The sequence below is a fragment of the Musca vetustissima genome, unplaced genomic scaffold, assembly GCF_032173495.1.
Source record: "Musca vetustissima isolate MV318-11 ecotype Yass unplaced genomic scaffold, APGP_CSIRO_Mvet_v1 utg22549, whole genome shotgun sequence".
Classification (NCBI taxonomy): domain Eukaryota; kingdom Metazoa; phylum Arthropoda; class Insecta; order Diptera; family Muscidae; genus Musca; species Musca vetustissima.
The window spans coordinates 1-15,584 of NW_026876924.1; the positions used below are offsets into that span (position 1 = coordinate 1).

General features: G+C 34.6%; 1 protein-coding gene across 1 annotated transcript in view; it reads left to right on the top strand.

The window, feature by feature from the left end:
- Positions 1 to 6,986: 6,986 nt before the first annotated feature.
- The window catches only part of LOC133321441 (protocadherin Fat 4-like), a 29,679-nt gene continuing 21,081 nt past the window's right edge, over positions 6,987 to 15,584 (top strand). The window contains exon 1 of the mRNA XM_061530528.1: positions 6,987 to 7,050. Within this exon, the coding sequence (XP_061386512.1) occupies positions 6,987 to 7,050 (64 nt within the window). The remainder of the gene's footprint in view (positions 7,051 to 15,584) is intronic.

The window sequence follows — 15,584 nt, forward strand, 5'->3', positions numbered from 1 at the left end:
AAAGTGTTATCCTGAAAAAAGTCTTCTTATGCATTTCTTAATCCACTTTAGGTACAGTTGCCTTTGAAAATTTGTTTATTTAATAGTTATTCTTCAGTCGATTCCTAACACCAAAAACTCCCTTCTGAAGCTACATCTCCTTCACCTGACAAATCAACCCTCTTGGCCAAAGGAAAACTAATCATTAGACCCCATAATTATGTATGTATGTGACACGATTTTCCTAATCAGCACAAAAAAAGTGAACGGGCAAGTAAGAGCTATGCTAATGTAAAAGTGGACTTTTTCCTTTTGGAATCCCCGGCACCAACATACCTTGAGGAAATAGCCTCCCTCCCCACCAAAAAAAGAAGCTACATAATTTCAGTTAAAGAAAATACAATTCCATGGCAATAACTCCTTCAGAAACAAGTGAAACCGGCCAAACTAAATGGATGCGTTGCATGTTTGGGTCAAAAGCAAAATGCAACAATACGAAACCAAAAAACAACAAATGAGTCCGGAACAAGACAAGTCCAGACTAAAGCCACCACCATTAACAACAACAACAACACTAACTACATTTTGGCTTCAAAACATGAAAACCTAAACAACAGAATAGAGTAGCTGGCTGGTGGGCAAAGGCCAGACACTTTGACCACCACCACCATCGCCGACACTAGCCATTGCCACTGACAGACAGCAACCTGCAGTTGTTTCGCCACTTAGCCCAGGCCCAGGCCCACTTCAAAAAAGTTTCTTTTGCAAAAGTTGTTGCAGGTGAATGACTTTTTCTTAAATGTTTCCGACTTCCGGTCAAGTTTTTGTTGTTGGTTTTTACGTTTTGTTGTTGTTCAATGGGGTGGTGGATTACAATGCAGGCATACCCTTCAGGTCTGGTCGAACTTACCTCTCCCCTTCAGTACTCGAGTTTGAAAAAATAATTGAGCGCCTTACAAAAATAGTTTCGTATCGAAGAAAGACGACCTGGTGATAAATGCCATGAAAAATAGAACAGGGAATCGGAGAGTTTGTTATAGAGAAGTGGGTACCTTTTAATTGGAAGGGGGTTGGAAAGCGATATTTTCATTCACTTAACGGAAGAAGGAGGAAAATATTTTGCTATCTACCTCCTGCAATAGAAATTAAAAAAAAAATGCAGGTTATATTAAATTAGCGCTGGTTTTGTTTCGATGAATTAACACTACAAAGGATGTCTTGTCTTTATCGATCCGGATTTGTGGAGGGAATTTGGGTCGAGTGACATCTTTTGTAACAAGTGAAAGGTATTTTTGTGGAATTTTAGTTGCTAGTTTATAGTGTCTAAATAAGAATTGTAGTAAATAGGAAACATAGATAAGCAATGGGAACAGAAAGTATAACAAAAAACCCGGATTAAAATGGAAAGTCAATAAAAATAATTAAAGATTAAGAAAAATTTAATTTCATTAATCTTAAAAAAAATACAATTTATAATAGAAAAAATATAATTTTATAAAAATATACATAAAACCGGGTAACCGGTTTTTGGTAACCGAATAACCGGTTACGTGTATTCGAGTAACCGGTTTCAAATTTCACAATTGAATATTTAAATTAACATATTTCCATATATATAAAACCGCATAACCGGATTTTTTGTAAACGAATAACCGGTTATGTGTATTCGTATAACCGGTTTAAAATTTCAAAATTGAATATGTAAAATAACGTATTTCAATACATAAGTTGATTTTTTTCCTTCTGGGTATTTCATATACTCAACTAGGTCTTTCATCCCCAATAGGAATTTTCAACCTCACAGATCATGTCATCGATTTTGTCGCACAGTGTTATCAACTATAGTCTTAAGGCAGATTGTTGTGTTCTGTTTCACGATTTGTATTTGTTTCTTTTTTATTTTCTAATCTTTAAAGATATTTATTGTGTTGAACCATGCCTAAAATTACTACAAAATTACCATACATTTTCTGTGTCAGATATTTTGTTCAGTTTAGTACTTATGTTCCACTTTTCTTACTTTCTATGCAGATACCATGAAAATAGACTCTTTAAAGTTTTCGCGTAATTCAATTGTTCTTTACCAAAACAAAATGAAAATTGTGTCAATAATACTATGATTTGTAATAAAATACAACAACAAATTGGGCGATGAATTGAAATTGAGGCAACAATGTTGCTAATGGTGGAAGAGGGTTATTAAATGCAAAACTATGAACGATCGCTTTTAATTTGGCATTGCGGATTTCGGAAGAATAAGCTACTTCTTCCCAGAAAAAAATATATTTTCCACGTTTTGACATAATATCCATAAATGTCCTTACCGCATTTAAGGCATTCCAGATTCGTGTGAAAAACATTTTTGCAATACATTTTTAAAATGGGTCCATGTTATCACGTATAACACAATAGAAAGGTCCCGCAGATTTTCAGTATTTTAAGGTTCTGGCATTCTGGGTTCTTGGAGGCTGAATTACATTTTTGCAGAAAAATTTCGATATTGGTCAATGTTTGTCATAGCAGCCATATAAAGGTCCCGGGGTTTTTTTGAGGGGTGATATGCATCGCTGCAAAAAAATTTCGATATGAGTCTACGTTTACACATAGCGAATTTTGAAGATTATTTATTTTGAGGTATGATTAATTTTTTAGGGTCTAAAGAAGACTCCGAAAAATGTCTCCATTCAATAGAAGAGCTTTTATAAGATATAATAAAGTTCTTCTGTCTATTTAATATTAATAAATCCACTGTCTGTAGAAGCCATTCAGAAATTCAATTGAAGAACTATAGAGGGCCTGAAGAGAGTGTTCGTTTGTAGAATATCTAAGGATGACCTATATAAGGATGACCTATATAATCGCTGCAGGAAATTTTGTATGGAAGTACGTGTATGTTAGCCATTTAATATATATATATATATATATATATATTTTTTTTTTTGAGGATCATTTAAAGCCATTAAGAGCGTATTTTTTACGAATATTTTTTGAAAGGTATTTTATTGCAATAAACGTAGATTTTGAAGGAGTATTTCGTGGGTCTTTTTGTTCAATAAAAAATATTTAGAGAATTATTTTCTTTGGGATCTAAAGAATACTCCTACAAGGTTTCATCTCTATAGAAGAGCTTTTATAAGTCCTATAAATAACTTTCTCTACTGTCTATAGAAGACATTCACAAGATTGTCTATCTTTGGAGGCCTATATTTATCTATGGGAGACTATCTATAGAAGGCCTGTATAAGGTTTTAGAAGACCTGTAAATTAACTTCTGTCAAATTCTGCCCATTCTCCCTATGGAAGACCTTAAAAACGTCTCAAAGTTTTAGGCGACCTTAAAAATGTGTTCAAATTTTTAGAAGGTTTAAATGTTTTTTGGAAAACCCATAGAAGGTATTCCGATTCAATGCACAAATTATTTAATGAATACTATTCTTTGGTCTAAAGAAGACCCTTAGAAAGACCTCTATAAAGCCTTAACTTCTCATTAAAGGTAATATATCCACTGGGAATACTTGTATTTTATTATTGATGAACTATGTGAGAGGATAAACTTCTACATAGCTAATCTTGTAAATTTCTTCCATCTGAGGAATATGAAAATATCCGTACAAAATCAACAGCCACACTGTTCACCATATGGAGGTCGATGGAGAACTGATTGCGACCAACAACTACCCAACGATACATGGAGTAACGTTCGACAGCCTATTCAAGTCGTGTGCGCAAGCCACTGCTTCATGTGATAAGCTGAGAAGTAGGAACAATGTCCTCAAATCGCTAGCCGGCAACACTTGGTACACTGACAAAGAAACCTTGTTGACCTCTTATAAAGCAAGCTATGCGCCGCAAACGTGGTTCGCGAATGTAAGTGATACGCAATGGAAAAATATCCAAACCGGTCAGAATGCTGCCCTGAGAACTGCAACAGGGTGTCTCCTCATGACTCCTGTGGACCACCTTCATGAGGAGACGAAGATCGTACCCATCGACTACATGTTGTCGATGCAGTACTTGCTCGGGTGCTATTGTCAGAAACACCCCTGCCATTGTCTTATGGAGAGGACTTCCTCTCATGATCTAGAGAGAGGGGTATAAAGGCGTGAATACTTGATCAAGAAGCTTATCAATCACATCTGAATGGTATTCACACGAACACAGTCGTTCAGGCAGTAGAGCAATATCGTGTGAATACCACAATCGGATATTACCCCCAATCCATCGCAGCTGAGGAGAAACAGCTGCCGCAACAAACGCGAGTAGTCGTAGCTCAACTAAGATCAGGATGGTGCAACCGCCTCTATTCATATTGGGTAAGAATTGACCGCTCGATATCCGACACATGTCCTGCTTGTGGACTAGGACCACACGACACGTTGCACCTTTTCAACTTCCCAGCTAAGCTAAGCTAAGCTAAGCATCCCGTTCAAGTTGCAACATTCTTGAACGAATGACCCATCGCATGTATTTTATTTCTACAACAACTGGGAATACTATATGTCTTCTTTTATCCTTAAAATACCTACAGTTTATTAAGACATTTATAAAGACTTCCATATATAAAAAGTCCTCTGTCTATAGATCCTGCATCGATAGAATACATATTGAGGATCTTCTAACTATAGAATACCAATCTATGCATCACAAACTACAGGAATACTTCTACCGCGATCTTCTAAATGGGAGACCAATAAGAGGTCCTCTATCTCTAGAATCTTCTATAAATAGAAAAATATCGAGGATATTTTAACTAAAGAATACCAATCTCCATATATATATATATATATATATATATAGTCCTTTACAAAATTAGAATCCTGGCAATTGGTATTTTATTTAAAAGATGTTCCGTCTAAGGAAGGCCAATAAAACATCTTCCATCTATTAAAGACCTTCTTCTATTTATGGAAAATGTATATATGTACCCTTAAAAAGTCAACAGCCTACAAGACGCCAAAAGATGATCTTCAGTCTATAGAAGGCCTATAGATGGTTTCCAGCTCATCAATGATCGACAGATTGAAATCCTATATATGGGTTTATAGAAGTCCTACGGAGGCCTTGTGTTTGTAGAAGACCCATGGATGATTTTTGTCTACTGTAAACCTATATGACGTCATCTTTTTATAGAATGCCTATGTAATATCCTCACATTTTTAGAATGTATTTGGTCTAGAGAAGGCTTACTGTTCAAAGACAGTAAAATGTTTTATATTCAAAGAAGGATTATGGAAAAATGACTATGTATACAGAAGGTCTAAGCTGGTTTTCTCTATAGATGGTCTAATATCTACCATATATGGGTAAGGTTATATATTTAAAGAAAACTAATTGGAGGTATAAAGACCAAAATTTGTATATAAAAGGAATTTTTTTCTATGAAAGACTATAAGAGGTCTTTTATCGATGGAAGGTCATGATTTTTAGTTATAAAATGTATTCTGTTTATGGAACACCAATAAGAGACCTTCCATCTATGGGAGGCTTTCTAGAACCTTCCTTCGATACCTATTGATGGTCTTCTATGCATAGGAGAGAATAAAAATCTATAATGAACCTACAAATATTGAGAATTTTGTTAGGTTATTAAATGACACCCATCTAATAACCCTTTTCCTCCCTCTAGTACCCATGTAAATCCATGCCAGCGACAAATAGTCCATAAAAATGATAAATCTCTGAATGAAAATAAAATCCAACCCAAAAATGCCCGATAAACTAAAGCATAAGTGTTGAGCCACTAAATATATTTTTTTGTTTTGTAGAACATCTTATATAAAAAACGGCAAAAAACAAAAAAACAGAGGAGAAGAGAAGAAGAAACCAAAAATAAAAACAGCAAAGCCGGAAAACTCCCAACTAAAAAAAATTTCTAAGTAAACAACAAAGCAACAGCAACAAATACAGCTACAAAAACTAGAATCGTGAAAAAAACGGCTAATAACAAAAACAACAACTGTTACTAAATATATACCGGCAAAACGCAAATAATAACAATACGTGAATATATAAGTACATATGTACATATGTGTATGTGAAACATTTGTAACAACAGCTATCAAAAAAGAACGTGGGCCTTCATCATCTTCAACTGGGGTGTCTGTCTGCCATAAATGTGAAGAAACACGTCATGTAGAGTGGTATTTAATCATACTGTTGGGAATGGTAACACCAAGGTGTTTTATTATTTTGTTTTGGATAACAGAAACTCTTAACACCAACAACTATCGTTTATCATCATCATAAGTTCGTGCCCACCTCCTCCCTCCCTCCGAAAAATATGTTTTATGTTAACTTACAAATAAGTTCACATTGCCACAGTTATGTTGCTGCCACCAGTCACTGCCACTCGTTTGCCTGTTGCATTTCTTAACTGTTTTGAACTTGTCTTTGAAGAAAACATTTAAACGAACTACAGAGCGATCTACCGACCGAACGACCGCCTGCCCCGAACATTATCACGGCATCCGCGCATAACCTTGTCTCAGTGTCATAGCAGAAAGTGTGTCTCCATATACCGCGAGAAGATTTCAAAACATTTGCCAACGTTTCACTATCGATGTTTAAAAATCAGCACAACACGGGGTCTCTGTAACGGAAAACAAAACAAAAATTGAAAGAAAAAACTACAAATTAATAACTAATAAAACAAAGATTATTAAAGTGTGTGTGTGAGTGTGTGTTTGTGCTACTTACAACATATGTATGTATGCATGCAGTCATGTTTAAATTATTGTCGTACTAACATTGTTGACCGTGGAGTATTGTTATTATTAAATATTACCACTATTATGAAAATCTGACAACAGCATCTGGAAAAAAACCGAACTTCGTGTAATCGAAAAGGTGTTGCAAAAAAAAACAGAGGACATACTTTGTTCGATATTGAGCACAACAAGTGAGATAAAAGTGTGTGACAATCAGTATTTAAAAAAGTGTGCATTAATAACTGAATATAAACCCCATTATCATCTTTGCCATCTGGAGCTAATACCGCGCTATTAAAAATGTGGATTATATATCAATGGATCATAGCTGTGGGTGTAATATGCCTTATACTACAAATTGATGGTAAGTTAAATACAAGGATTTTTTATTTTACAAAAGGGCTTTGGGAATAGAAAAGAACCGCGTTTGTAAATAGAAGACATTCAGCAACATAAAGGAGCCTCCCTCCCGCCCCATTTTTGGTATTTAATTAGTCCTGTCCAGATTTTCCAAACAATGTGGATTTTGCATTCCACCTTGAAAAGGTCTCAAATTTTTAAAAGCAATATAAAAGGTCTTAAATTTTTAGAAGAACTTTATAAGGTCTTCCGGCTAAAGAAAATCTACAAGAGGGTTTCTGTTAACAGAAGAACTGCAATGTTCTTGTGTCATTCAAAGATGCAGAAGATTTTCTATCTGGAATTTAGCATTCCAGATTTGTGTGAAAAATATTTTTGCTGAGCGGAGCATTTAAAAAATGGGTCCATATTTTCACATATCCCCCTTATACACAGCTCTCGCATATTTTCAGTATTTTACAGATTTTCGCCTATTTTTCCCCACCCAAGTAGCTGTAATGTGGCATTCCTGGTTCCAGGCTGAAAACATTTTTGCAGAAAAATTTCGATATTGGTCAAAAGGGGTTTTGGGTATTTTAATTGTTTTAGGGATATTTCACATCAAAGCGGTCGTATTTTGGTATTTCGGATTTGGAGGGTGACATTTTTCGATATGGATCTCTGTTTTCACATAGCTAGTTCTGAAGAATATTTTTTGAGAACCCTTTAAGAACATTCATTTTTATACCCTACACACCTATGTTGTCAGGGTATTATAACTTTGTGCAGCCTCAAGAGTTTGTAACGCCGCGAAATATTGGTCCTAGACCTACCTTTAAGTATACCTATCGTCATATCTCGACTAGCTGAGTCGATCTAGACATGTGTGTCCGTCCGTCTGTCCATTATAATTTGTAAACACAATACAGGCCACAGTTATGGACCAATCTTCGCGAAATTTTGAATGTAGGGTGGGTTCTGGCCAATGAAGACCACTATCTTACTTGGTAAAGATCGGCTAATATTTAGTGGTTGAAATGGATCAAATACTTAATTTTTGTCGGTTTTTCTGGTCGCTCAAGAGGCCGCAATTATGGTCCGAATATCGACTATGGAGAAGAAGATCGGGAGAAGGAGATCGGGCCAAAAAATAAACATGCCTGTTTTCATTAAGATCGGTCAATATTTAGCGGGTCAAATGGACCCTGACTTTTGTGTGAAAAACTACGAAATTTGTATTCTATGGCGTATACATTTACGCCTGAAGGACATAGGACATTGGGATGAAGTCCACCGAAAAATTAATTTTTGGTGTTAGACCCTGTGTTTCTTTGGATCAACTCTGTTTCCGACAATTTTGAGTCGATTTATAAATGAGCGTCCGTCTGTCTATGTGTCTCCGAGTCATCCAAGCTTTGGACATAGTAATATTTAATTCAAACTTAGTTTATGTTCAAAAATGGGGAATATCGGTCCACTCCTTGTGGTACCTCCCACACGAAATGGTCAAAATTTTAAACCAAACCTATTATCTTTACCAAGCCTACATAAAGTACGAAGATAGGACCCATTGGTCCAGTCCTTCTGCTACCTCATTTACAAACTGATGAACCTCTCTCCTCTCTATAGAATATCTTTTATAAGACCTATAAAAGGTCATTCGTCTACAGAATATCTACAGGTACACGACATTCAGAAGTTTGTCTTTCTTTTGAAGGCCTAAGGTGTGGGTCCATAGAATGGATCATATTTTGTCTATTGGAGACCTATAGCGCATCGTTTTTCTATAGAAAATCTCTATAACGTACTATAGAAATTATTACGACCTCGAAAATGTAGAATATCTCAGATATATCTTACCATAAGGTGGTTTTCTATCCATCGAAGGACTTTTGTCCATGTAAGACTAGATTTTGTGTCTATAGAAGAGCTATAGATGATGTCCCAACGATGATCGATGATATTCAGAAATTCTATTGATGATTCTATTCTATGATATTGATATGGGTCCATAGAAGACCTGTGTAAAAGGCCTTCTGCTTACAGAAATCCCTGAGAATATATTCTACCTATACAAGTTCTTTAGAAGGTATTCTATTTTTAGAACCTTGTAGATTATTTACTGACCTAGAAGGTGAAGATTCGATCTTCAGATACAATCCCAAAGTCGGTATTATCAAAGAAGGCATTTTTCCTTGGAAGACCTATAGGATGGCTTCTTCTTATAAAAGGCCTTCTGTCAATCAGATACAAATAATAGGTCATACATCTTTGGTGGGTAAAAATCTCTCCCTCACTATATTCATTTTTACAAGAATTAACAATTATTCTGAGGACAGAATTTGTATAATTCGAATACGAAGCGATTTGCCCTCTTCTCTATATTGAAAAACTTATAATTTTACCGAAAATTTGAATTTTTTAGATTTTTCATTTGATTTGTGTCGTCTGATTTTTCTGTCGATTTTGCATTTGGTTTTCTTGATATTGCACTTTAATTTTTCCGAAAGAATGTACTGTATCTCCCGAATGCAAGGATGTAGCAATGTCAAATTTTGTGCATATCCTATTTAGGATAGTTCCATTAAATCCGTGAACAGAAATTTGTTCTAAGATTGCGGAAAAAATTCGAGGCTCAAAGGGTTAATGACTCTCTTCAGTTTGTCTATAAAAAGAGACTCCCTTCAGCACGGAAAAATTTCCTACTGGACAACTGTAGATACTTCTATAAAAACCCTTGGCCTAAAATCATGAATATAGCTCTTGTACTTAGTCGCTCATTACCAATAGCTGATCCAGAGTCCCCTTACCTTTAGTATGTCTATAAAGGCTCCGTGTGTATCCATCTCCCTTATAAAGACTCCTAACTCAGAAAAAAACTTTCTGAATCCGTAGAAGGTACTTCGAGGCCCTTTATTGGAATTATTATGGTAATCTACTGATTTTAGAAGTCGATTTTACCATAAAACATATGACAATTTGAGATCCTCTATTTGTTACAGAAATACTCTTGAAGTTCTCTATTTGCAGTTGAGAAGATCTACCGACAATAGAAGGCCTATGGAGGTCCTGAATTTGCATCTCCTGAATCTTGAGAATACCCACTTCTTAATATATTTAAAAATTTTCACAATTTTCCAAAAGCTAGTTCCACAACTCTCCTGTAATTTCCAATATTTTATAGCCATTTAAACAAATTGGCAATACATAATCCAATTAATTTTTCCGAACCTATATAAAGTATAAGCTTACAACACTTTTGATGGGGGAAAATTGTTCATAAATTTACGCAATTTATAACTTTCCCGATTACAAAAATAAAACCCAAAGTTTTTTTTTATCGTCGAAGAAAAACATAAACATTTCAAAATATTTTGTAAAACATTGCCCGCTAATGGCCGTCCATAACTCCATCACTCTTTGACTTTGAAACATGTTCCATAGCGGTTTCCCACAAAAATTATTACAAAAGTTATGGCCATCTGAAAAGCAACAAAAAACGTGTTTGACTTCTTTCCTCCTCGGTTGGCTCTTTTAATTTTTTTTTTCCTAAATTGCTGCAATCACCACAATTCATTGGAATTGACTTTATTAAGTCATAGATTTTATGGTTATGAGCGGCACCATTACCCACCCAGTTGGTTAGGCCGACTAGCCATTCAGTTTAAGATGACTGAAGGTGTTAGGGAGTCGATAGAGGGGGTCTATTACCACCTTTTGAAAATTATCGGTCATTGTGCGGTAGGAAAAATATTGCTGCTTTTGTTGTTGTACAAGGAAAAACTATAAACGCTTAGCGATTAACTTAATTATTTGAAACAATCGCAAGAGATTATTGAAAGGTTTAGTTTTTTTGTGAAAAGTTTTGGTATTTAATTTGTGGTTTTAGTGGAGATTGGGTTTTATTGAGGAATTTTGTTTTAAAATTATATGGTGGAAGTCTCTCTTCCGTAATTTTAAGTTTTTTCACTTTCATTTAAAATAAAATTGCAAGTTTATAATATCGGAAAGGCTTGAAAAATAAATTTGAAAAAAAAATCAAGAGTCCACCGAAGGAGTCTTGATTTTTGTAATCCAAACCAAAGGAGGCTCCTTAAAAACATTTTTTTTAATCCATGCCTTCGGTGGACTCTTGAAAAATATATTTTAAAAATCCAAGCCTAAGAAGGGTGCTCGAAAAATATTTTTTTTTTTTGAATCCAAATTGAGGAGGGTCTTGGAAAATTCAAAAAAAAAATAATAATTTAAAAATTATTTTTTAGAAAAATATTTTTTTAAATCCAAGCCTAAGGAGACTCCCCAAAAAAAATTTTAGATCCACGTCTTTGGTGTACTTTTGAAAAAAAAAAATTAATCCACTGCAGAAGCAGTGCCTCAAGAGATGTCAATTCAGCACCTCCATAGTCGGTAGAACTTCTCAACTATTTTTAAGAATTCAAAAAATATTTCATGACCAATATTTGACATCTTGAGAATTTTAAATGAACACCTTAAGAAGAACTCAGGGGGTTCTCTATTTATATAAAGAACTTCAAGAGGATATATATTGTAAATAGAGGACCTCTAGGTATTCCCTCTTGCAATGGGTGCCAGCTGTGGCTTATGGTAAAATGAAATAAGTCTTCTTCTGTAATAGGGGACTTCAGATCGACTACTAAAATCAGTATATAACCATAATAATTCCATAGGTTCCAAAAGAGGACATCGATAGACCTTTTATAGGCAAGCTGAATGGATTGGAGTCTTCACAGACGAACTTTCTTCATTGGAGTCTTCACAGAACGAACTTTAAGGGAAGTCGTTGTAAAGGAGCTGTAGAGTTGGTACCTAAAATACGATAATTTTAAGACCCGTTGAAGGTAATTGGAGTCTTTATATAGACGAGCTGAATGCTAGAGAGGTCCTTAGAGAGGGTTCAAAAGGAGACGAATGCATAACATAGGTCAATTGATGTCAAGTAGTCTTCCGGAATAACTAAAATATGGGACGATCTGATCTGTTTCTTCACGAGCGTGCGAAAAGCTGAAGAAAGGGGCATCATATAGACGCGTAGAAAGCCAGGGAGTCTTAGAAGAGTTCTGATAGTTTTATCTGAGCTGGGAGTCTTTATAAGGCAGATGGAGGCACACGGAGCCTATATATAAATACTAAAAGGTAAGGGAAATTTTTGTGGACTAAATTAAAAATTATGGACAAAGGGTCTATATAGATGTACTGAATAGAAAAAGAATCTTAAACGTACTGAATGAAGTCTCAATGGTGTCAGGACCTTTTAAGGAAATTTAAGGCAACCGGAGTCTATTGATGTACTGAAGCTAAGGTGAATTTTCGTTGGCCAGATGTGAGTAATGGGATTCTTTATAAACGTGCTGAAGGGAAGGCAAGGGTAGTCTTCAAGGCAAGCCGAAAGCGAACTGAAAGAAATGTTTAAAGACGACTGAGGGTAGTCTCTGTAGGCAATACGAAGGAAGCCTCTACTGACAAGCTAAGGGAGTCGCCAAGCCTACGTATGGGCCCTCGAAAAATATTATTTTTTTAAATCCAACATAAGGAGGCTCCTGGAAAAATATTTTTCAAAAAAAATTTTTATTTTAAATTGAAAAATATTTTTTTAAATCCAAGCCTAAGGAGACTCTTCAAACAAAAAATTAATCCACTTCTTTGGTGTACTTTTGATTGTTTTTTGGATTTAAACATTTTCGGTGTATTTTTGAAAAATATTTTTTAAAAATTTCTGCCTTCTTGAAAAAATAGGTTTTTAAAAATACACGCCTTGGGCGGATGTTTAAAAAAATATTTTTTTAAAAATCCACGTCTTTGGCGGATGTTTTAAAAAATATTTTTTTTAGCTCCCATATATATTTTCGTCCGATTTAAGGTAAATGGTCCCTATATATCTTTATATTTGCACGAAATTTGGCATAGGGTACTGAATTAAGCCTGTAGTGATGTGTGCCAAGTTTCGTGAAAATCGGTTCAGATTTAGATATAGCTCCCATATATAGTTTCGTCCGATTTTCTGTAAATGGTGTACCAAAGTCCCTAAATATCTTTCGATTTGCACAAAATATGGTATAGCGTGCACATTTAAGTCAGGAATGGTGTGTGCTAAGTTTCGTGAAAATCGATTCAGATTTAGATATAGCTCCTATATATTGTTTCGTCCGATTTAAGGTAAATGGTGCACCAATGTCCCTAAATATACTTCGATTTGCACGAAATTTGGCACAACTTACTGAATTAAGACTAGAATGATGTGTGCTAAGTTTCGTGAAAATCGGTTCAGATTTAGATACAGCTCCCATATGTAGTTTCGTCCGATTTTCTGTAAATGGTGTACCATAGTCCTTATATATCTTTCGATTTGCACGAAATTTTGAAAATTGAAATGATGTGTTCTAAGAAAATTGGTTCAGATTAGGATATAGCACTATAGATTAAGATTAAGATATAGCACTATATATATATCGTCCGATTTAATGTAAATGGTGCACCAAAGTCCAAATATATTTTTTCGATTTGCACGAAATATGGCATAGAGTACTGAATTGAGTCTAGAATGAAGTGTGCTAAGTTTCGTGAAGATCCGTTCAGATTTAGATATAGCTCCCATACATATTTTCGTCCGGTTATACATAAATGGTGCACCAAACTCCTACGCATTGAAAAATATTTTTTTTATTCACGCCTTCGGTGGACTCTTGAAAAACATTTTTTTAAATCCACGTATTCGGTGCAGTTTTGAAAAATAATTTTTTTTTTAAATTCAAGCCTAAGGAGGCTCCTCGAAAAATATTTTTTAAAAATCCACATTTTCGGTGTTCTTTTGACAAATATTTTTTTAAAAATCCCCGCCTTCTTGAAAAAACATTTTTTAAAAATCCCCGCCTTATTGTAAAAATATTTTTTAAAAATCCCCGCCTTCTTGAAAAAACATTTTTTAAAAATTTCTTTATAAAATCCACACCTATTGGTCTTAAGACATTTCTTTATAAAATCTACGTCTTCCCCTTTTTTATTTCATTTAAATATTAGTCCCCAAGTTCCAAAAACTTTCTTTGAAATTCTTAAATCTAATTATGGCACATTACGACGTGTTGCCAAATGTGGCACGTCTCAAGAAAAAAGGTAATAACAGACCATTTCATTTAACTACGTGAGAGAAATTGCCGGACACACACACGCACACACACATTGACACTTTGAGATGATTCAGATAATAATGGAGTGTCTTGAAGTGTCATGACACTTAACATCAATTCAGCGACAATCATTTAAACAAATTACTGTGGTCACTACCAACTGCTAACGGTGGCAGACATTTCAAAATCCCACAGGCAGCAACAACAACAACAAAACAAGATTTTAATAATGGCCTCACACTGGAAATGAAGATATTTTCATTGTGGATAAGAGCAATTGACATTTTTTTCGTTAACAAAGTGTAACAATTATGGCTTAGAGGAATGAGGAGGTTGAACCACAAAAAAAAAGAAATTCCTCTTGTCAAAGAGAGGTATGGCTTTCATTAGATTTGAAAAAAAAAATAATTTTAATTTAAATTTGGAGTCATAAAGCGTACATTTTTTATTTCAACACCAAAATTATAAAAACAAAATCCTAATCTCTATCCAATGTGTTCGCTGACAACCTACCTTTGTGGCTGGCGGATATCCGTAAATCGTCAACGAAATCGAAAGTGTTTGAAAAACAACCCAAAAGCATGACTTAAAGGGTTGAGAGAAATTTGTTCGAAAAAAAGAAAATTACATAAAAACAACAACAACATTTCATTTTTGTTGTACGCAAAAACATTTGAGTACGGCATAAAATTTTGCACGTTGGATTTTTTGCCAATCCGCAGCTCTACACATGGTTTTACATGAAAATCATCCACATCATCCTCCTCCTCCGTAGTCAAAGTCATGTAAAGAAAGTGAAATTATTTCTTTTCGTTGCTTTTTTCAACGCCAACAGCTGTATGAAGTCAGGCATAATTTTCTGTGCTGCTACCTACCACAACTTTACTGCTTCAAAAAGTTCAAAAACCAAATTATTTTTTCGAAAAAAAAAAAAAAACTAAAACTCTATCTACCGACTTCCAACGCAAAACAGCCATTCGTTCTGGTTAATGATTTTGCAATTTTTCAGAAAAAATAACAACAAAACTACAACATCGGAATTAATGTCTAAAAGCTGAAAATGCATTAAAGGGCTTTTCCTCTAAGAGCTGCCCGGGGTTTTCGTAATTAAAATGCCACGAAATCCAACAAAAAGTTCTGATACTTATGACATAATGGCGGATTCGATTTATACAAGGTTGTTGCTGTAATAAAAAAAATGCGTTACGCATTGTGATGTTGATGAAACAATTGTAATTAATCAAGATTTTTTTAAAGAATATATTTTTTCAAAGTCCATTAAAGCTTGGGATTTTATAAAGAATATTTTTTTAATACCAAATAGCCATGGATTTTTTAGAGAATATTTTTTTTCAAATACCAAAGCGGCGTGGATTTTTTAAAGAATATTTTTTGTAGTACCAAAGAGGCGTGGATT